Source organism: Pseudophryne corroboree, chromosome 6, assembly GCF_028390025.1.
Source record: "Pseudophryne corroboree isolate aPseCor3 chromosome 6, aPseCor3.hap2, whole genome shotgun sequence".
Classification (NCBI taxonomy): domain Eukaryota; kingdom Metazoa; phylum Chordata; class Amphibia; order Anura; family Myobatrachidae; genus Pseudophryne; species Pseudophryne corroboree.
In genome coordinates this window covers 742,281,996-742,304,902 of record NC_086449.1, presented here as the reverse complement: position 1 = coordinate 742,304,902, position 22,907 = coordinate 742,281,996, and the positions used below count along the sequence as shown (strand labels likewise).

General features: G+C 44.4%; 1 protein-coding gene across 3 annotated transcripts in view; it reads right to left on the bottom strand.

Annotated features, from left to right (window-relative positions):
* Positions 1 to 16,148: 16,148 nt before the first annotated feature.
* Positions 16,149 to 22,907, bottom strand: part of NTF3 (neurotrophin 3) — a 90,938-nt gene continuing 84,179 nt past the window's right edge. For all 3 annotated transcript variants that reach the window (XM_063928497.1, XM_063928498.1, XM_063928496.1), the window contains exon 2: positions 16,149 to 17,673. In XM_063928497.1, coding sequence (XP_063784567.1) covers positions 16,873 to 17,652 — 780 coding nt within the window. In that variant the 5' untranslated portion in view covers positions 17,653 to 17,673 and the 3' untranslated portion in view covers positions 16,149 to 16,872. The remainder of the gene's footprint in view (positions 17,674 to 22,907) is intronic.

Below are 22,907 nucleotides of genomic sequence, written 5' to 3'. Positions count from 1 at the left end.
TTTTTTCACACCCCACATAATACCCTTTTTTGTGGTACTTGTAGTATCAGAAATATGTAACACCTCCTTCATTGCCCTTAACATGTAACGTGTGGCCCTAATGGAAAATACGTTTGTTTCTTCACCGTCGACACTGGAGTCAGTGTCCGTGTCTGTGTCGACCGACTGAGGTAATGGGCGTTTTAAAGCCCCTGACGGTGTTTGAGACGCCTGGACAGGTACTAATTGGTTTGCCGGCCGTCTCATGTCGTCAACCGACCTTGCAGCGTGTTGACATTATCACGTAATTCCCTAAATAAGCCATCCATTCCGGTGTCGACTCCCTAGAGAGTGACATCACCATTACAGGCAATTGCTCCGCCTCCTCACCAACATCGTCCTCATACATGTCGACACACACGTACCGACACACAGCACACACACAGGGAATGCTCTGATAGAGGACAGGACCCCACTAGCCCTTTGGGGAGACAGAGGGAGAGTTTGCCAGCACACACCAAAACGCTATAATTATACAGGGACAACCTTATATAAGTGTTTTCCCTTATAGCATCTTAATATATTATAATATCGCCACACAAAATGCCCCCCCTCTCTGTTTTAACCCTGTTTCTGTAGTGCAGTGCAGGGGAGAGCCTGGGAGCCTTCCTAGCAGCGGAGCTGTGTAGGAAAATGGCGCTGTGTGCTGAGGAGAATAGGCCCCGCCCCCTTTTCGGCGGGCTTCTTCTCCCGTTTTTCTGACAACCTGGCAGGGGTTAAATACATCCAGAGGCTATATGTGATGTATTTTTAGCCAGCATAGGTACTTTCATTGCTGCCCAGGGCGCCCCCCCCAGCACCCTGCACCCTCAGTGACCGTTGGTGTGAAGTGTGCTGAGAGCAATGGCGCACAGCTGCCGTGCTGTGCGCTACCTTAAGAAGACTGGGAAGTCTTCAGCCGCCGATTTCTGGACCTCTTCTCTCTTCAGCATCTGCAAGGGGGTCGGCGGCGCGGCTCCGGTGACCCATCCAGGCTGTACCTGTGATCGTCCCTCTGGAGCTAGTGTCCAGTAGCCTAAGAAGCCAATCCATCCTGCACGCAGGTGAGTTCACTTCTTCTCCCCTAAGTCCCTCGTTGCAGTGAGCCTGTTGCCAGCAGGACTCACTGAAAATAAAAAGCCTAACAAAACTTTTACTCTAAGCAGCTCTTTAGGAGAGCCACCTAGATTGCACCCTTCTCGGCCGGGCACAAAAACCTAACTGAGGCTTGGAGGAGGGTCATAGGGGGAGGAGCCAGTGCACACCACCCGACCCTAAAGCTTTTACTTTTGTGCCCTGTCTCCTGCGGAGCCGCTATTCCCCATGGTCCTTACGGAGTCCCCAGCATCCACTTAGGACGTCAGAGAAATACTGTAATAGAATATAAGGAGGAAACACAACAAATAATGTAAGGGGCATAAATCAGTAATGAAAATATAGTGCTATGGAGTGTTTGAGGAAGGGGGGCCCTAAATTGGTATCTTGCTGACGTCTAAATCCACCTCTGCAAACTGATGTATGATAACAGTAGTGTTAAATGCATCATGTGCTGTAACCATGGTTATGTTTGAAGACCATTCATGCTTGATGTCACTTTCTGCGCTAAGAAGAATTACCCAATCTGGTTGGTTGGTAGAGTATACAGCAGATATGTGCGCATAGCTCTCCTCTTGATCCTTTACCCTCACAAATATGTAAAGCTCTGTCTCCCGTGCTCATCCCTACCCTAACTAGCATCTGTAATCTCCCGCTCTCTACTGGTATTTCTCTAACGTCCTAGTGGATGCTGGGGACTCCGTCAGGACCATGGGGAATAGCGGGCTCCGCAGGAGACAGGGCACATCTAAAAAGCTTTTTAGGTCACATGGTGTGTACTGGCTCCTCCCCCTATGACCCTCCTCCAAGCCTCAGTTAGGTTTTTGTGCCCGTCCGAGAAGGGTGCAAACTGGATGGCTCTCTTAAGTTTTTTTTTAGGTTTCTAATCAGTGATTCCTGCTGGCGACAGGATCACTGCAACGAGGGACTTAGGGGAGAGACTTGCAACTCACCTGCGTGCAGGAGGATTGAAGTTTTAGGCTACTGGACACTGAGCTCCAGAGGGAGTCGGAACACAGGTCAGCCTGGGGTTCGTCCCGGAGCCGCGCCGCCGATCCCCCTTACAGACGCTGAAGAAAGACGGCGGAACGGAGGTCCGGAAACAGGCGGCAGAAGACTTCACAGTCTTCAGAGAGGTAGCGCACAGCACTGCAGCTGTGCGCCATTGTTGCTACACGGCTCACTGACACGGTCACGGAGGGTGCAGGGCGCTGCTGGGGGCGCCCTGGGCAGCAATATAAATACCTATTTGGCAAATAAATACATCACATATAGCCATTAAGGCTATATGTATGTATTTAACCCAGGCCAGTTTTCCTAATAACCGGGAGAAAAGCCCGCCGTGAAAGGGGCGGAGCTTATTCTCCTCAGCACTCAGCGCCATTTTCCTGACCAGCTCCGCTGGTGAGGAAGGCTCCCACTCTCCCCTGCACTACAGAAACAGGGTTAAAGAGAAGGGGGGCATAAATTGGCGATATAATTATATATTAAGAGCCCATATATAGAAACAACACCTTCTAGGGTTGTTATATACATTATGGCGCTTTTGGTGTGTGCTGGCAAACTCTCCCTCTGTCTCCCCAAAGGGCTAGTGGGTCCTGTCCTCTATCAGAGCATTCCCTGTATGTGTGTGCTGTAGGTCGGTACGTGTGTGTCGACATGTATGAGGAAAATGTTGGTGAGGAGACGGAGAAAATTGCCTGTAATGGTGATGTCACTCTCTAGGGAGTCGACACCAGAATGGATGGCTTACTTATGGAATTACGTGATAATGTCAACACGCTGCAAGCCGGTTGACGACATGAGACAGCCGGCGGACAAATTAGTATCGGTCCAGGCGTCTCAGACACCGTCAGGGGCTTGTAAAAACGCCCATTTACCTCAGTCGGTCGACAGACACTGACACGGACACTGACCCCAGTGTCGACGGTGAAGAAACAAACGTATTTTTCCTTTAGGGCCACAAGTTACATGTTAAGGGCAATGAAGGAGGTGTTACGTATTTCTGATACCACAAGTACCACAAATAAGGGTATTTTGTAGGGTGGGAATAAACTACTTGTAGTTTTGCCTGAATCAGATAAATTAAATGAAGTGTGTGATGATACGTGGGGTTCCTCCGACAGAAAGTTATGGGCGGTATACCCTTTTTCCCGCCAGTAGTAAGGGCGAGTTGGAAAACACACCTTAGGGTGGACAAGGCGCTCACACGCATATAAAAAACATGGCGTTACCGTTTCCAGATACGGCCGCCCTCAAGGAGCCAGCTGATAGGAAGCTGAAAAATATCATAACAGTATATACACACATACTGGTGTTATACTACGACCAGCAATCGCCTCAGCCTGGATGTGCAGCGCTGAGGGGGCTTGGTCGGATTTCCTGACTGAAAATTTTGATACCCTTGACAGGGACAGGATTTTATTGTCTATAGAGCATTTTAGGGATGCATTTCTATATATGTGTGATGCGCAGAGGCATATTTGCATTCTGGCATCAAAGAGTAAATGTGATGTACATATCTGCCAGACGAAGACACGACAGTGGTCAGGTGAGGCAGATTCCAGACGGCATATGGAAGTATTGCCGTATAAAGGGGCGGTCCATTGGACCTGGTGGCCATGGCAACAGCTGAAAAATCCACCTTTTGTTACCCCGAGTCACATATTGGCAGAAAAGGACACAGTCTTTTCAGTCTCAGTCCTTTCGTCCCCATACGGGCAGGCGGGCGAAGGCCAGTCATATCTGCCCAGGGGGAGAGGAAAGGGAAGAAGACTGCAGCAAGCAGCTCATTTCCAGGAACAGAAGCTCCTCACGGCTTCTGCCAAGTCCGCAGCATAACGCTGGGGCCGTACAAGCGGACTCAGGTGCGGTAGGGGGTCATCTCAAGAGTTTCAGCAACACTCGCAAGGGAACTCCGGGATCCTACATGTAATATCCCAGGTGTACATTGGAAATTCGAGACGTCTCCCCCTCACACAATTCACAGGCTGTATTCCCAGCAGGTGATAATCAAAGTACCCTTCTTACAACAAGGAAGGGGGTAGTATTCCACGCTATATTGTGGTACTGAAGCCAACCGGCTCGGTGAGATCTGAAATATTTGAACACTTACATACAAGCGTTCAAATCAAGATGGAGTCACTCGGAGCAGTGATAGCGAACCAGGAAGAAGGGGACGATATGATGTCACTGGATATCAGGGACGTTTACCTACAGGTCCAAATTTGCCCTTCTCACCAAGGGTACTTCAGGTTCCTGGTACAGAACTGTCACTATCAGTTCAGACGCTGCCGTTTGGATGGTCCACGGCGCCCCGGGTCTTTACCAAGGTAATGGCCGGAATGATGATTTTTCTTAAAAGAAACATGGACGCTTTCCTGATAAGGGCAAGGTCCAGAGAACAGTTGGAGGTCGGAGTAGCACTATCTTAAGTAGTTCTACGACAGCACGAGTGGATTCTAAATATTCCAAAATCGCAGCTTTTTCCGACGACACGTCTACTGTTCCTAGGGAAGATTCTGGACACAGTCCAGAAAAACGTGTTTCTCCCAGTGGAGAAAACCAGGGAGTTATCCGAGCTAATCGGGATCCTCCTAAAACCAGGAAAAGTGTCAGTGCATCATTGCACAAGAGTCCTGGTAAAAATGGTGGCTTATTACGAAGCAATTCCATTCGGCAGATTTCCCGCAAGAACTCTTCAGTGGGATCTGCTGGACAAATGGTCCGGATCGCATCCTCAGATGCATCAGCGGATAACCCTATATCCAAGGAAAAGGGTGTCTCTCCTGTGGTGATTACAGAGTGCTCATCTTCTAGAGGGCCGCAGATTCGGCATTCAGGATTGGATGCCGGTGACCACGGAGGCCAGCCTGAGAGGCTGGGGAACAGTCACACAGGGAAAAAATTTCCAGGGAAGTGTGATTAAGTCTGGAGAATTCTCTCCGCATAAATAAGCTTAGAGCAAATTTATAATGCTCTAAACTTAGCTAGACCTCTGCTTCAAGGTCAGCCGGTATTGATCCAGTGGGATAACATCACGGCAGTCGCCCACGTAAACAGAAGGGCGGCACAAGAAGCAGGAGGGCAGTGAAAACTGCAAGGATTTTTCGCTAGGCGGAAAATCATGTGATAGCACTGTCAGCAGTGTTCTTTCCGGGAGTGGACGACTGGGAAGCAGACTTCCTCAGCAGGCATGACCTCCACCCGGGAGAGTGGAAACTTCATAGGGAAGTTTTTTCAACATGATTGTGGACCGTTGGCAAAGACCAAAGGTGGACATGATGGCGTCCCGCCCGAACAAAAACGGGACAGGTATTCCGCCAGGTCATGAGACCTTCAGGCGATAGCTGTGGATGTTCTGGTAACACCGTGGGTGTACCAGTCTGTGTAGGTGTTCCCTCCTCTGTTTCTCATAACCAGGGTATTGAGAATTATAAGACATAGAGGAGTATGAACTATACTAGTGGCTCCGGATTGGCCAAGAGGGACTTGGTACCCGGAACTTCAAGAAATGCTCACAGAGGACTAAGGGCCTGGGGAGCTAAGAAGGGACTTGATTCAGCAAGTACCAGGTCTATTCCAAGACTTACCGCGGCTGCGTTTGACGGCATGGCGGTTGAATGCCGGATCCTGAGGGGAAAAGGCATTCCATAAGAGGTCATACCTACCCTGGTCAAAGCCAGGAAGGAGGTGACCGCACAACGTCATCACCACATGTGGTGAAAATATGTTGCGTGGGTGAGGCCAGGAAGGCTCCACGACGGAAATTCAACTAGGTCGATTTCTACACTTCCTGAAAACAGGAGTGTTTTGGACCTCAAATTGGGGTTCATTAACATTTAAATTTCGGCCCTGTAGATTTTCTTCCAGAAAGAATTGACTTCAGTTCCTGAAGTCCAGATTGTAAAGGATGTATTGCATATACAGCTTTTTTGTGCCCCTAGGGGCACCGTGAGATCTCAACATAGTGTTGGGATTTCTTAAAATCATATTGGTTTGAACCGCTCAAATCTGTGGATTTGAAATATCTCACATGGAAAGTGACCATGCTGTTGACAAATATCTCACATGGGAAGTGACCATGTTGTTAGCCCTGGCCTCGGCCAGGCGATTGTCAGAATGGGCGGCTTTGTCTTACAAAAGCCCATATTAAAATTTTCCATTTGAACGGGACAGAACTGGGACTCGTCTCCAGTTTCTTCATGAAGGGGTGTCAGCGTTTTCACCTGAAACAACCTCTTGTGGTGCCTGCGGCTACTAGGGACTTGGAGGACTCCAAGTTACTAGACGTGGTCAGGGCCCTAAAAATATATATATATATATATATAGTTAGGACGGCTGGAGTCAGAAAGTCTGACTTGCTGTTTATACTGTATACACCCAACAAGCTGGGTGCTCATGCTTCTAAGCAGTCTATTGCACGCTGGATTTGTAGTACAATTCAGCTTGCACATTCTGTGGCAGGCCTGCCACAGACGAAATATGTAGATGCCCATTCCACAAGGAAGGTGGGCTCATCCTGGGCGGCTGCCCGAGGAGTCTCGGCATTACAACTTTGCCGAGCAGCTACGTGGTCAGGGGAGAACACGTTTGTAAAATTTTACAAATTTTGATACTCTGGCTAAGGAGGACCTGGAGTTCTCTCATTCGGTGCTGCAGAGTCATCCGCACTCTCCCGCCCGTTTGGGAGCTTTGGTATAATCCCCATGGTCCTGACGGAGTCCCCAGCATCCACTAGGACGTTAGAGAAAATAAGAATTTACTTACCGATAATTCTATTTCTCGTAGTCCGTAGTGGATGCTGGGCGCCCATCCCAAGTGCGGATTGTCTGCAATGCTTGTACATAGTTATTGTTACAAAAATCGGGTTATTACTATTGTTGTGAGCCATCTTTTCGGAGGCTACTTCGTTTTGTTATCATACTGTTAACTGGGTTCAGATCACAAGTTGTACGGTGTGATTGGTGTGGCTGGTATGAGTCTTACCCGGGATTCAAGATCCTTCCTTATTGTGTACGCTCGTCCGGGCACAGTACCTAACTGAGGCTTGGAGGAGGGTCATAGGGGGAGGAGCCAGTACACACCATGTGACCTAAAAAGCTTTTTAGATGTGCCCTGTCTCCTGCGGAGCCCGCTATTCCCCATGGTCCTGACGGAGTCCCCAGCATCCACTACGGACTACGAGAAATAGAATTATCGGTAAGTAAATTCTTATTTTTTCCTTCACTGTTCAAGCAAGCAGTGATTACTCCCATTTTGAAAAAACAAAATTCTGACCTTAACTCTCTCTCAAACTACTGCCCTATCTCTCAGCTCCCTTGCCTCTCTAAGCTAATTGAGTGACTTGCCTACACTCGACTCACAACACTTTCTTAACTCACACAACTTATTGGACCCACTTCAGTCAGGCTTCCATTCCTAACACTCCACAGAGACAGCACTGACAAAAGTGGTTAATGATTTCGTCACTGCGAAGTCTAAAGGCCATTACTCACTTCTTATTTTTCTAGATCTATCTTCTGCTTTTGACACTGTTGATCACTCTCTTCTCATAAAAACACTACAATCCCTAGATCTTAAAGACACAGCCCATTTTTGGTTCCTCTCCTAACTATCTAATTGCTCCTTCAGTGTTCGCTTCTCTGAATCTACCTCCTCTTCGCTACCTCTTTCAGTTGGAGTACCGCAAGGTCCTCTGCTTTTCTCAATTTATACCTCATCTCTTGGCAAACTAATCAGCTTTTTTAGATTTCAGTATCATCTGTGTGCAGATGATACTCAAATCTACCTATCCTCCCCAGATTTTTCTCTATCTGTATTTGGCCGTGTCACTGAATGCCTGTCTGCCATTTCATCTTGGATGACATCTCGCCACCTCAAACTTAATATTTCAAAAACAGAGTTAATTATATTTCCACCAGCCAATAAGAGGTACCAACCTGTTATCTCTATCACTGTTGAAAACTCGACAATCAACCCTACCCCACAAGCTCGCTGCCTAGGTGTCATCCTTGATTCTGATCTGTCCTTTGTACCCCACATTCAATCTGTCTCAAAATCATGTTACATGCATCTAAAAAACATATCCAAAATACGACCATATCTTACACAAGACACTGCAAAAACTCTAATCCATGCTCTCATTATCTCCAGCATTGATTATTACAATAGTCTTCTTACTGGTCTTACAAAGAAGAGACTCTCACCACTACAATCCATTCTGAATGCTGCTGCGAGACTAATCTTCCTCGATAGATGTTCATTGTCTGCAGATCCACTCTGTCAGTCCCTCTATTGGTTACCTGTATTCTACCGTATTCAATATAAAATACTTTTACTCACACACAAGGCCATTAACCAAAGTACATCACTTTGCTTATCTCAAAATATTTCCCAACTCGACCTCTTCGCTCTTCACAAGATCTGCGTCTCTCATCCACACTCATTACTTGCTCCCACTCACGATTGCAGGACTTTCTTCGGGTTGCACCCACTCTGTGGAATGCCCTACCACACACAATAAGACTCTCCTCTAGTCTCCAAACCTTCAAGCGTTCCCTGAAAACTCACCCCTTCAGGCAAGCGTTTCATCTTCCAGAACCGCCCACATAACTTTCATAAACTTTCCTGTCAAATTGCATCCACTCTGCACAGTCTTCACATGTTTTCTCATTCTTCACTTTCCCTTCCTCCCGACCCCGTTTCATCATTGCTGTGTGACCGGGTGTGGTATGGAAGGTAGATAGTAACTAGGTTGACCACTATTGGTCGACAGTAACTAGGGCAACAGGGTCTCTAGGTCGACAGGGTATTTAGGTCGACATTGTCTATGTCAACAGGTCAAAAGGTCGACGTGAGTTTTTTATGGGTTTTTTTGTGTCATTTTCTTCGTAGAGTGACCGGGAACCCCAATTAATACACCGTGTCCCCTCGCATGGCTCGCTTTGCTCGCCATGCTTCGGGCAAGATTGCCGTTCCAATCATAGTCCACGTGGATCATTAAGTATGCAAAGGTTCAAAAAAATAAAAAAATCCTGAAAAACTCATGTCGACCTTTTGACCTGTTGACCTAGAACATGTCGACCTAGAGACCCTGTCAACCTAGAAACCCTGTCAACCTAGTTACTGTCGACCAATAGTGGTCAACCTAGACACTGTCGACCTAGTTACTGTCGACCTAGAGACCGGATCCCTGTGTGACCATATCATACAGCCCACCAAGAACTTTTGCAATCTGGTGGACAACTATGCAATAGATAGCACCTATCCTTGTGTATCCATGCCTATTTCCCTAAAGATGGTAAGCTTGCGAGCAGGGCCCTCCTACCTCTATGACTGTTTGTTATTACCCAGTTTTGTTATACAGTATCATTGTTATTTCCAATTGTAAAGTGCAATGGAATTTGCTGTGCTATATAAGAAACTGTTAATAAATAATAATAATAAATAATAGCACCATGTTGTAGATAGTGCTTTGGGCTATACACACACTGGCACTAACACGCTGCACTCACAGTATTATTGTTTGTTCTGCAAATTAAGCGCATCTAAATATCTGCAAATTATGTCCTGTGAGACAGGACATAATTATTAGTTTATGAGTGTTTGCCTTGTATTGTCCTGCAGTGTCCTTATATTGCTTCTTCTTTATTACATGCACCTCAATAGGAGTGCGCTATAACACTGAAGTGTTATACAGTATACAGTATGCCTTCCCTAGGAGTGCGCTATAACACTGAAGTGTTATACAGTATACAGTATGCCTTCTCTAATGCTTTTAGCTTAAATATGACAAAAACATCTTATTTTGTCCCAGACGCATGTTTAAAAAGAAAAACTGAGCGCACTAGTAAAGGAATTACTTTACATTCTCTCAGCATCACATAAAGCATACAACATACACCGAAGGGTTGGACAACACCCTGTACTGGCTTGTTGTAAATTGTACAGTTGTATCATCATTGTTTTAGTGATCAGTGGAAAACATCACATAAGCTATTGCTATTTATCTGACTAAGCACTAGATGTTATAGCACAGCATTGTCCTTGTATAGAGCAAAGGTGTCACGTAACATATACAGCACCATGCTTCTGCAGTATAATGTATAGAGAGATAGATAGATAGATAGATAGATAGATAGATAGATAGATAGATAGATAGATAGATAGATAGATAGATAGATAGATAGATAGAGGAGTTATAGACAGAAGATAAAGTAACTATAGATACATCAATAGATAGATGATCTATACATAAAAAGATAGATCAATAAATAGATGATCGATAGATAGGTAGAACAATAAATAGTTGAGCAATAGATAGATAGATAGATAGATAGATAGATAGATGAGCTATACATAGCAGATAGACCAATAAGTAGATGAGTGATAGATAGATAGATAGATAGATAGATAGATAGATAGATAGATAGATAGATAGATAGATAGATAGATAGATAGATAGAAATACGGAAAATCCCGGCACTCCTCTTATATTCTGTTAATAATGCTGCGGTGCCCTCCCAGAGGCGAAGTCCTCAATAAATATAGTGGCGAATAAGGGTGGCACTCAAGCAGACTGTTGCAAGTGTAGATGATCAGTTTTTATTGAACCGACATGTTTCGGGGACTAGCCCCGTCCTCAGGGCCCTGAGGACGGGGCTAGTCCCCGAAACATGTCGGTTCAATAAAAACTGATCATCTACACTTGCAACAGTCTGCTTGAGTGCCACCCTTATTCGCCACTATAGATAGATAGATAGATAGATCAATAGACAGATGAGCTATACATAGAAGATAGACAGACAGACCATTAAGCAGACGAGCGATAGATAGATAGATAGATAGATAGATAGATAGATAGATAGATAGATAGATAGATAGATAGATAGATCAATAGATAGATAAGTGATAGATATTAGATAGACCAATAGATAGATGAGCTATAGATAGATATATAGACAGAAAGATGAGTGATAGATAGATAGATAGATAGATAGATAGATAGATAGATAGATAGATAGATAGAAAGACTGACAGATGAGCGATAGATAGATAGATAGATAGATAGATAGATAGATAGATAGATAGATAGATAGATAGATAGATAGATAGATAAGTGATAGATAGATAGACCAATATATAGATGAGCTATACATAGAAGATATATAGACAGAAAAAGATAGATAGATAGATGAGCGATAGATAGATAGATAGATAGATAGATAGATAGATAGATAAGATAAGCTACAGATAGACCAATAGATAGATAAGCTACAGATAGTGATCATTGCCAGTGGTGGACTATTGTTCAAGAGATTTAATATAAACCATTGAGATTAAATAAGATTTTTTTCCATATCAAAAGACACATTTATTTCATACAGAAAATAATACAAAACATACTGAATAAGGCTACTTGGAGGACGTATCCAATTTTGCTTCAGCTTTGAACTGCACAAAACATCTGTCAGAAACATGAGAGGAAAACATAATATTGTTGCATAACTTTGGTCATTTTGCACAATAGCCAAATTGTAGTAAAACCTTGAAAATAATAATATCTCCTTCAAAATGTCTCTGCTGTGGTGAAAGTGTGACGGGAGAGACCTTCACCTCCATATTCTATGTAGGGTGTTTTATGTGATGCAAGTCCTATGCGTGTGGAGATGGAGCATGGATAAATGGATATAATGACATGATCGGGCACAGGACAGCTGGCCAATATGTGCTGGTGCAAGTAGGCCAGTATGTTGTTACAGTTAGTGTGCTCCTCTGTATCTGCACCTTATGGGGCTGGTTCTGAGCTGGACCGTGGTGGCATCTGCGTCTTTATGCCAATGCCGCTACAAAGCCATTCCATGTAGATCCATGTGCCAAAATGTACGAGGAGTGAGGCACCCAACATCAGCATCTGTAGATGCTGACTTCCTGCTTGCTGTGTCCTTAGTCACACCATTAGTTGCACTTTCAAAATCTGCACCAGTCCCATGACAGGTGCGGTTTCCTGAATGGCCTCCAACAAGCCTCTGACACTCCAATAAGATGCTACATCTCTGTGCATCTTTATAGCCCACCTCTTACCTCCAAGTCACTGTACAGGTATGCCCCTTACATTTCTGCTTTCATGCGTCTAAATTTGTACTGTGACTCCATACATAACAAACCGGGGACCATGCGCGCTGTGACAGATGAATGTGCAAGTGAAAAACATTGTTCCACTCCATCCAATATTAATGTTGCATCCGACCCGGATATAGGGGGTCATTCTGACCTGATCGCTCGCTGCAGTTTGTTGCAGAGCTGCGATCGGGTCGGAACTGCGCATGCGCCATCGGCGCATGGCAGTCGTCGCTGCCTAGCGATCGCCTCTGAGACAGAGGCGGTCAGTGGGCGGGAGGGGGCTGAACGGCGGCGTTAAGCCGCCGTTTAGGAGGCACGGTCCGGCCAATGCAAGCATGGCCGGACCATTGGTGGGGCGGGCCGCGGCGGCTGCGTGACGTCTCACGTAGCTGCTGTGGCCAGCAGCAGCGACAAACTATTCCTGGCCAGCCGCAGAAGCTACACTGGCCGGGAGTAACTCCTGAAATACAAAAGCGGACTGACATGCGGGGCGGACTATCCCTGTGCTGGGCATCCCCCCACATGTCAGGGAAGATGATCGTAGCTGTGCTAAATTTAGCACAGCTACGATCAACTCGGAATGACACCCATAGTCCCAATATCTGTCCTGATGGATCTTAAGCGGCAACAGAAATGAATGCTAAATCAGCCTGGTTTAGCATATAGTTCTGTTACCACTTTAAATCCATCGGTCAAAGTTGGTGATCATTGCGGCCTTGATAAACCGATGGATAGTGTTTCTAGCCCATGGTGTTTGTCACTGGAGATGTATAACTTGCAGAAGTTATTTTCCTGGAATTCAGACTTTTAATGCACCTGAATTAACAACAGTAGCACCCATAGGGGTAGATTTACTAAAGCATCTAAAAAGGAAAAGTGTAGGTGTTGCCCATAGCAGCCAATCAGAATTCAGCTATCATTTCTCTGTTGCTTTGAATAAAATGATAAATAAACTCTGATTGGATGCTATAGGCAGCACCTCCACTTGTCTGCTTTAGAAGCTTTAGTGGGCTACCGCAGGCTAATTGATCCCCAGGGGCTATCGAATTAGCCTCAAAAGACAGCCTGATGCCAGCTAAAGTCCCGAAAAACTTATCATGGATTTTATGTGTTTTCGCCTGAAAACAGGTAATTTTTTGGGCCGCTAAAAACGGCCTCTAATTGCATTGCCCTAGAAGAAAAATTTGTGATATAGAGGGACATTTACTAAGCAGTGATAAGAGCAGAGAAGTGAGCCAGTGGAGAAGTTGCCCATGGCAACCAATCAGCAATGAAGTAACATCTATAATTTGCATACTATAGAATGATACAGAGCTGCTGATTGGTTGATGTGGCCACTTCACCACTGGCTCACTTCTGCGCTCTTATCACTGCTTAGTAAATGTCCCCCATAGTCTGTAAAATTGCGGTAAAGTCCCATTTTTAGCGCCCCAAAAAATTACTGCAGGCAACTGTAGATCTACCCCATAGTGTCAGGTAACATTTTTATTATTTTGGCCCCAAAATGCATGCAAAAGCTGATGGCTTTTATGGACTTCATATCACTGGGGTTTCCTGGTTTCAAAAGTGAATTTCTGTTTACATTTTTTTGGGAAAAGCTGAATTTGTGTACATGGCACACAGCAAAATTTCATTGGTGGGCAGTATATGTCCCTTTAGTTTTTTCCTGTCAATTTGTACCTCAGTAAAATTGTTTATAATTAGCATTACATTGTTCCTTTTCATGTTTACCATTGTACTTTTTGGGACGTCCTCACCTTTCCTCCTCTATAGACTGTTTTCACTTTCTGTATGTGGCCTGTGCATCCCTGTGTGCCTTTTTTATTTATTCTATGCTGTTAAACATTTTAAGTTGTGGATAATGGGGAGTAGTATGGTATGCCGCTGGCATACCGACAGCGTGGCGAGCGCAAATGAGCCCCTTGTGGCTACGCGCGCCATGCTATTTATTCTCCCTCCAGGGGGGTCGTGGACCCCCACGAGGGAGAAAATCTGTTGGTATGCCGGCTGTCGGGATTCCAGCACCGGTATACTGTGCGCCGGGATCCCGACAGTCGGCAACCTGAAGACAACCCGGATAATGTTTGGGACATCCTCACCTTTCCTCCTCTATAGAGTGTTTTCACTTTATGTATGACACCTATGCATCCCTGTGTGTCTTTTTTCTTTCTTCTATGCTGTTAAACAGTTTAAGATGTGGAAAATGGGCCTAATTCAGAGTTGATCGCAGCAGCAAATCTGTTAGCAGTTTGGCAAAGCCAAAGCCCTCATTCCGAGTTGATCGCTCGCTAGCTACTTTTTGCAGCCCTGCAAACGTATAGTCGCCGCCCACGGGGGAGTGTATTTTCGCTTAGCAAATGTGCGATCGCATGTGCAGCCGAGCGGGCCGAAAAAGTTTTTTGCTGTTTCTGAGTAGGTTATTCAGCCCTTGCGATCACTTCAGCCTGTCCGGTCCCGGAATTGATGTCAGACACCCGCCCTGCAAAGTGCAAACACCTGGACACGCGTGCATTTTCCCTACCACTCCCAGAAAATGGTCATTTGACACCCATAAACGCCCTCTTTCTGTCAATCTCCTTGCGATCGGTTGTGCGAATGGATTAGTCGCTAGAAGCATTGCACAGTAACGATGCTGTTTGTACCTGTACGACGCACTTGTGCATAGCGGTGCATACGCATGCGCAGTAGTAACCTGATCGCTGAGCTGCGAAAATTGGCAGCGTGCGATCAACTCGGAATGACCCCCATGTGCACTGCAGGGGCAAGGGGGGGGGGGCAGATATAACATGTGCGGAGAGAGTTAGATTTGGGTGTGGTGTGTTCAAACTGAAATCTAAATTGCAGTGTAAAAATAAAGCAGCCAGTATTTACTCTGCACAGAAACAAAATAACCCACCCAAATCTAACTCTCTCTGCACATGTTACATCTGTCCCCCCTGCAGTGCACATGGTTATGCCCAACTGATAACAATTTTGCTGCTGCGTTCAACTCTGAATTACCCCCCAATGTTGTGATGATGTTATTGGGTGATTATCAGGAATATCTGTGTTTTCATCATAAGGTGGTGTGTGATAAGCAAGTATGGGAAATAACAGTGTTTGAAGACTGTAGATGTGTAGTATGCCGGATCTCTCTGGGGAAAAAGATGTATCAAACCTTGGAGACTAATAAAGTGAATAGAGATACAAGGACATGTACTAAGCAGTGATAAAAGTGGAGAAGTGAGCCAGAGGAAAAGTAGGCCATGGCAACCAATCAGCATTGACGTAACATTTATAATTTGCATACTATGCAACTGTACGGAGCAGCTGATTGGTTGCCATGGGCAACTTCTCCACAGGCTCAATTCTCCACTTTTATCACTGCTTAGTACATGTCCCAAAGTACCAGCCAATCACATCCTGTCATTTTCAAACACTGATTGCGTGATATAAGCTGATTGGGTGATACTTTATCTCTCTTCATGGTTTGATAAATCTCCCCCTGGAAATGACATCACTGATACTGGTGGGAGGGGTCAGAGTTCAGACCAACTTTTACTTCTACAGAGGATAATTTGCTAGGAGTGTTCACACATAAAAAATACTTGCATTTTACACAGACAGAATATGATGACGCTTGAGATTGACAATAATGAGAGATCTGGACGCACAGGGAAAAGCAATCCATGGAGGACAAAGATGTTTAAATAGAGGCCTGTGTAGTATGCGGCCTTTAAAAGTACTTGAGGGGGTCGGGGTGTAAAAGGGAGTAGAAAATTCATTATTGCACTTAAAATTATACTGTACAATTGTGGTCATAGGAACTCTAGTACTTTGCACACACAATTGTGCTGCTTTACACTGGATAAACGTTCTATATATGTTCAAGGTACACATCCTAGGAAAAGTAAAGGACAACAGGCATCCTCTTAAGTAAAGTGGCAGTGTTACCGTTTATTTTTGGCTAAAAAAAAGTTCAAAATATATACTGTTAATTGTCATTTCCCCCCCAAGGTAGTTTAAATGAGGTTGGCAGTAACACATGACCCACTGTTTAGCAAATTGGGTAAAAATTCATATCTAATTTGAGCTAATATGCAGGGCTTTAGAAATGTCTGAAATACGAAACAGAAAAAAAACAAGTTTTATATACACAAAAGAAAAAAAGTAATGTATAACATCACTTGGATCTTATTTGAACATTTGTTTGAAATGGAACATGTTAAGTTTTTTTTTTTTAAATATTATTTTTTTTCATTATCGAGGTAAAATATATTGTTATTGAATATAATGTGCATACAATTTATACATCTCTAATATAGTCGGATTTGAAAAGTCTGCTTAAAAACAGTCACTGGCATGAAAATACTGTAGGAGAAATACTGATGGATAGATTTGGTTTGATAGGGTCATAGATACTGCTCGCAGTAGATTCGGATGTATACTTTTTTTTTTGGGGGGGGGGGTTCAAAATGCCCGAAAGAAGGCACAGACTTCTTCTTCGATCCATTTGGAGAGGAAATAAAGCTTATATGAGTTTGCTGTAATTTAATAAATAAGAACATATTATAATATATAAACAATATAAACATTTATATGCTACATGCATATTATATAATTTAAAATAATAATTTATATAGTGACAAGACAAAGCTATGTTCTTCCTATCTTTCTCGATAATGCACACACACAAGATGTGTCTATCCTTATCCACCGCCAGCCCACCATTTTATTGTTTTCTGAAGTCAATGCTCGAACATAAGTTTTGGATGTTCTACATTCAGAATTCCAGTGTTTGTCATCAATCCCTCGGCAGCCATTTTTGACGGGTCTCGCGTCTTTACATCTGGTCTCATAAAAATATTGCTTGACGGGCGAAATGCCAGTTTTAATTTCGCCCAACACAGTTACTTGGTGACCCCGAATGTCAATTGCATTCGTCTTGTCTGTGACCCATAAACTTTCACTGTCACATACAGAGTATTCTCCTCTGTGACTTTTGTGTTCCGCAAATCTTTTTCTCCTTGACGTTCTGTTTGATGACGTAGAGTGTCCTACAAAATCATCCATTAGGTACAAGGGTGGGGGCTCCAAGGGAAGACTATCGCTCAAGAGCACACGTGGTGAGTTATAGCGTTTCTGTCTTTGCTGCTTAAAGAGCTCGGCTTCTATTGAGATGACTGGCTGAAAATCGGACTTCCCATTGTCGACCATACCCAGGTCAACGATAATTTCTGCTTTTGGTAACGTACTTTGCAGGTCATCCTTGGTGTTGACCACTTGCTTGGGAATTTTATTTTTTAGAAGGTCGGCTTGCATGAGCTTAACGAATAGGGAATTCACTGAATTTTCTGGTAAATTCCTTTTATCCATGGTGGTAGCGTGGATGCCACAGAGATAAGGAAGAAACATCACACAGAACAGGATGGACATCACCTTATTCACCTGTAAGATCTAGAGGAGAAAATAAACAAAAAGACAAAATTAGAACCCGATGTTATACTCAAGTTATACAGAAGTTTGTCATTATTTGTCTTACTTTTATATAACAATAGTAGCCGTCTCATAGCGCCCCATCAAAAAACATCACAAGCATTGAGGACGGCTATATAACTTCCCATTACTATGTTTGCAGCCTGTGTTACGGTATTACCAGTGTGAATATAATTCCTTGTATCATTTTTCCCTACATTTTTTGTTCGGCTGTTCCTCCCCGTAAACATACTGGGGCAGATTTATTAAGCTCGGTGAAGTGATAAAGTGTAAGATGATAAAGGACCAGCCAATCAGATCCTAACTGACATTTTTCAAACACAGCCTGTGATATGGCAGTTAGGAGCTGATTGGCTGGTCCTTTATCACCTTCCACTTTATCACTTCACCGAGCTTAATAAATCTGCCCCTCAGTTACTGAGCATGATCTGTCGTAGGGGAGAAGTACCGTAAACTGTCTCCTAAAGATGTGTCCTCATACACTGTGGCTTCAGTTTCCCTCAAAATGCGTGTGTTAATCGCACAAATAATACAACTGGAAATGGCAAAACTACGTTGCAAGATTACACTGATCAATTTGATGTGCAACACATGTACATCCGGGACAGACTGGGACTGTTTCACAGTCCTGGCATGTCAGTGTGTGTTTGCGCATGACAAGGGGGCACAGCCATGGCTCACGGGTCGTGCCATGAGTCAGGGGGGCCTGGTCTCGTGGCACACCCTCATCTATCTGTGTCACAGCCATGGACGGATAGGGAGGGGTAGCCAAATAGAGAGCTAGAAGGCTGTCCTACATGAGCCCAGCCCAGCTCTCTATGTGGCCGGACCGGCTCAACAGGCCATCACCCCTTCTGGCATTTGCCAGTCCGGCCCTGTGTACATCTGTCTGCTGATGAGTCTGCATCTGTATATGAAGCAAGTTCCGTTGTACAGTTAATGTTGCAGCTAGTGCACTCTGTATTGTGTTTTGCTGCATCTGCCATGTGAACAAGTTGCAAGTTGCTCAATGCTTTACGTCGTATGGTGTATTTAGGCTAAGTGTATGAGGAGAGGACACATCTGTATCTCCTATGATACAGAAGGAAAAGTTTTATCTTTTAATTCTATATTCTGCCCAAGCTGAATTTTCCTTTAGTAAAACTTTATTTTTGTAAATTGCTGGAATAAACTATTTTATAGCCATTCTTTATTCAACGGTATTCTTGGACTACAGGTAAAAAGAACAATCCCTTGGGATAAGATTATTGTATATATGGCTAAGGGATATTAGAACCATTGGGGGAGATTAGAGCAACCTTCTAAGTCACATTCCCACATCGTTTTAGTTTCACAGGTGTACAAGAAAGTAAACTCTGCTTTTTTTTTCCACACCAACCAATAAGATTCTAGCTAGCATTTTATAGACTGTATTAAGCAAATGATAGCTAGAATCTCATTGCTTGCTATGGGCAACTTCTCCACTTGTATTCTTTAGGAGTTTAATACGGGTTCAGTATGATTTCCCAGCTGTCGGGATCCCGGCAGTCGAAATCCCAATGCCGAAATCCCGACAATCAGAATCCCAACCTCGAGCGCAGCGTGTCCGCTCGCCACGCTTCAGTCGCCACACTAATCTATTCCCCCCTCGGGTGGTGTCGTGGACCACCACCCAAGTGGGGTTTCTGGGCATTTCAATGGGTGTCAGGATTTCGACCGCTGAGATCCCGACTTTCAGGAAAGTAATTGCGTCCTGTTTAATACATTTCCCCCAATTTCCTGTCCCTAGGACTGTGGGGCATAAGTATCAATGATTGGAGAGAGATAAAGTGGAGATAAAAATGACAGGAGTTGGTTGGTTGGTACTTTATCTTTCCTCCCTTTATTTCTCGAACAAGGCTTAGAACATAGACCCCAAACTACCAACTAACCAGCTCCTAACTGTCATTTTTTTACACAGCCTGTAACAAGGCAGTTAGGAGCAGATTGGTTGTACTTTATTTCACTCCACTTTATCTCTCTCCAAGGGTTGATGCATATGCCCCACACTAACAACCCAGGGACAGTGATGGAGGCCCTACCAGAAGTATGCATTTGCCACTTTATCTATGTGCTACATACTGTACTTGCTAGTGCTACCTAACATCTCTATCTATACAATAACTGGTCACTGAATGCAGTGTCAGACTGGGGAATGAAGGGCCCACCCAGAGAATGCAGTGGTAGAGGCCCATATTTGAGGTGTAGCCAAATCCAGAGGGGGTGTGGCCAATATCACATTGGTTTGCCTAACGATTAGACAGTGCATGGCTTTGACCCCTTGATAAATATATATAGTAAATACCGCTAATGCACACATTATAATGTATCAGATTAATAACAGTAATGCCCTGTAAAAAATACACCATAGCCCTGTGCAGTATAAGGTAACATATGTATAAATATAATTCAAGTGCACAGTTTGCTAGAGGAGGAGGAGGTCCTTACCCCCAGGCAGTAGGGCCCACTGACCATAGGCGTGCGCAGGGGGGGTGCCTGGTGCTCATTTCTGTCCTCCCGCCCATTGCGCCTGCCACCCCCTCTGCTCAGTTTGGCTGTCATTCATTTGTATGGTGCAGCATCACTGACGTAATCTTACTCCCAGTTCCTCTAACCTGTGGCATGTGTCGTGATGATGTCATGCCGCGTGCATGCACGCTCATGCTGCCACCCACGCTCTCTCTCTCCTCATCATGTGCCAACGCCACAGAATACAGCGTTCCTCTTGGATGAGGACAAGTTCAAATTCAATATCAATATATATTTCGAGAGATTAGGATATAATGTTTGTATGGTAATAAAATATACAAATTTAACATATATTAAACAGATTTTTATCTATCTATCTATCTATCTATCTATCTATCTATCTATCTATCTAGCGATCTATCTCTCTCTCTCTCTCTCTATCTATCTATCTATCTATATATATATATATATATATATATACCGTATATACTCGAGTATAAGTCGACTCGAATATAAGCCGAGGCACCTAATTCTACCACAAAAACTTGGGAAAACGTATTGACTCGAGTATAAGCCTAGGGTGGGAAATGCAGCTCTACCCGTATACAGACCTCATAGTGCCAGATATGCCCTCATACTGCCAGATATGCCCCACAGTGCCTGATGTGCCACCTCATGCTGCAAAATATGCCCCACAGTGCCAGATGTGCCAGATATGCCCTCATGCTGCCAAATATGCCCCACAGTGCCAGATGTGCCAGATATGCCCTCATGCTGCCAGATATGCCCTCATGCTGCCAGATATGCCCCTCATGCTGCCAGATATGCCCCACAGTGCCAGATATGCCCTCATGCTGCCAGATATGCCCCTCATGCTGCCAGATATGCCCTCATGCTGCCAGATATGCCCCTCATGCTGCCAGATATGCCCTCATGCTGCCAGATATGCCACTCATGCTGCCACATATGCCCCTCATGCTGCCACATATGCCCCTCATGTTGCCACATATGCCCCTCATGCTGCCACATATGCCCCTCATGCTGCCACATATGCCCCCTCCCCAAGTGCCAAATATGCTCCCCCAGTGCCTGTTACTTACCCCTCCATCGATCCCGCGCTGTCTTCTGAAGGAGGGACACGGAGCGCACAGCGCGCGCCTCTCCTGTGTCCCTCCTGCATCTCCGGCGGCCGCGGCGGGTCTATTAAAGGAAGTGCCAGTTCGTGATCAGAGGTCACGAACGGGTACTTCCTTTAATAGACCCGCCGCTGCCGCCGGAGATGCAGGAGGGACACAGGAGAGGCGCGCGCTGTGCGCTCCGTGTCCCTCCTTCACACTGCACTGCCACTGACTCGAGTATAAGCCGAGGTGGCTTTTTCAGCACAAAAAAAAGTGCTGAAAAAGTCGGCTTATACTCGAGTATATACGGTATATATTTATCTATATATCTATATCTATATCTGTGCATCAATTCTCTATATTATTTAGTTTGCATTGAGTGCCAATATGTGGTGGTAGACACGCCTGATAGGCGGTGCTAAACACGCCTTTCTAATAGTGCACCCCCTAATAAAATGTCCTGCGCACGCCTATGAGTCTGACTGAATGAATGTTACATACACTAAAACAGAGTGCAATATTGCTTTAAAATACTAAAACTGTGATTCAGATGTACTGTAATTGTTACCAAAATAAACATATGAAATAAGGTGTAGACTTACATATATACTGAAAATGAAGATATAATATAACAATAAAACAATAGTTCATATCTTGGGATATATTATAAGCTGGTTTTCCACAAGTATCGTGTTATGATCGCCTCAAGGCTTAGCTAATTCTCATAAAGATTACCCATCATCATTCTCGACTACTTAATGCTCAAGTGTCTTTCTCATAGTGGGCAGATGTATTAACCTGGAGAAGGCATAAGGAAGTGATAAACCAGTGATAAGTGCAAGGTGATAAACGCACCAGCCAATCAGCTCCAATATGTAAATTAACAGTTAGGAGCTGATTGGCTGGTGCATTTATCATCTTGCACTTATCACTGGTTTATCACTTCCTTATGCCTTCTCCAGGCTTAATACATCTGCCCCAATGTCCTTATTCAGTTAGCATTTTTGCGCTATATGGTGTGAGACACATGGCGTGACTTAGACGCTGCACCACGGATATCTTTAGCACTTTAGTGTCTTTTTCGCACCACACAGCATCTTTTTCCCATTGCAGCCGCACACAAACAGAAATGTGCACTGAGGGCATAGAATTGTACTTTTCCCATGATCAAGGTAGTGTAATTTACACAATGATGCATGCCGGGATGTATGGCGTAGCTCAGTCATATTGGTCCCCCAGTTGCTTGGCAATTTTTCTCAGCACGCAAATCCACTAGTGGTGTACAGGGTAAGCGCACTTTTTACTTTTATCACATTAGCCATGCGAGACACACAAATATAGAGCAAAATACTGAGCAATGGGATAGTCGCATTTTGTAGCGCATCATATAGCCCTGTAGAGGATAGGTGAGTACAGGCACATCTGTACTCAATGGGCGGGATTCAATTCTTTTCACCCCTTTCCACACCCATTCTGTTTCTGCCCTCAGGAACGTTGTCTCATTATTTCAGCTCGCTGCCCCCGGAGTAGTGATGCACTTAACCCTTTACACAGCTAAACCTGATTACCATGGGCGCAATATGCACGATA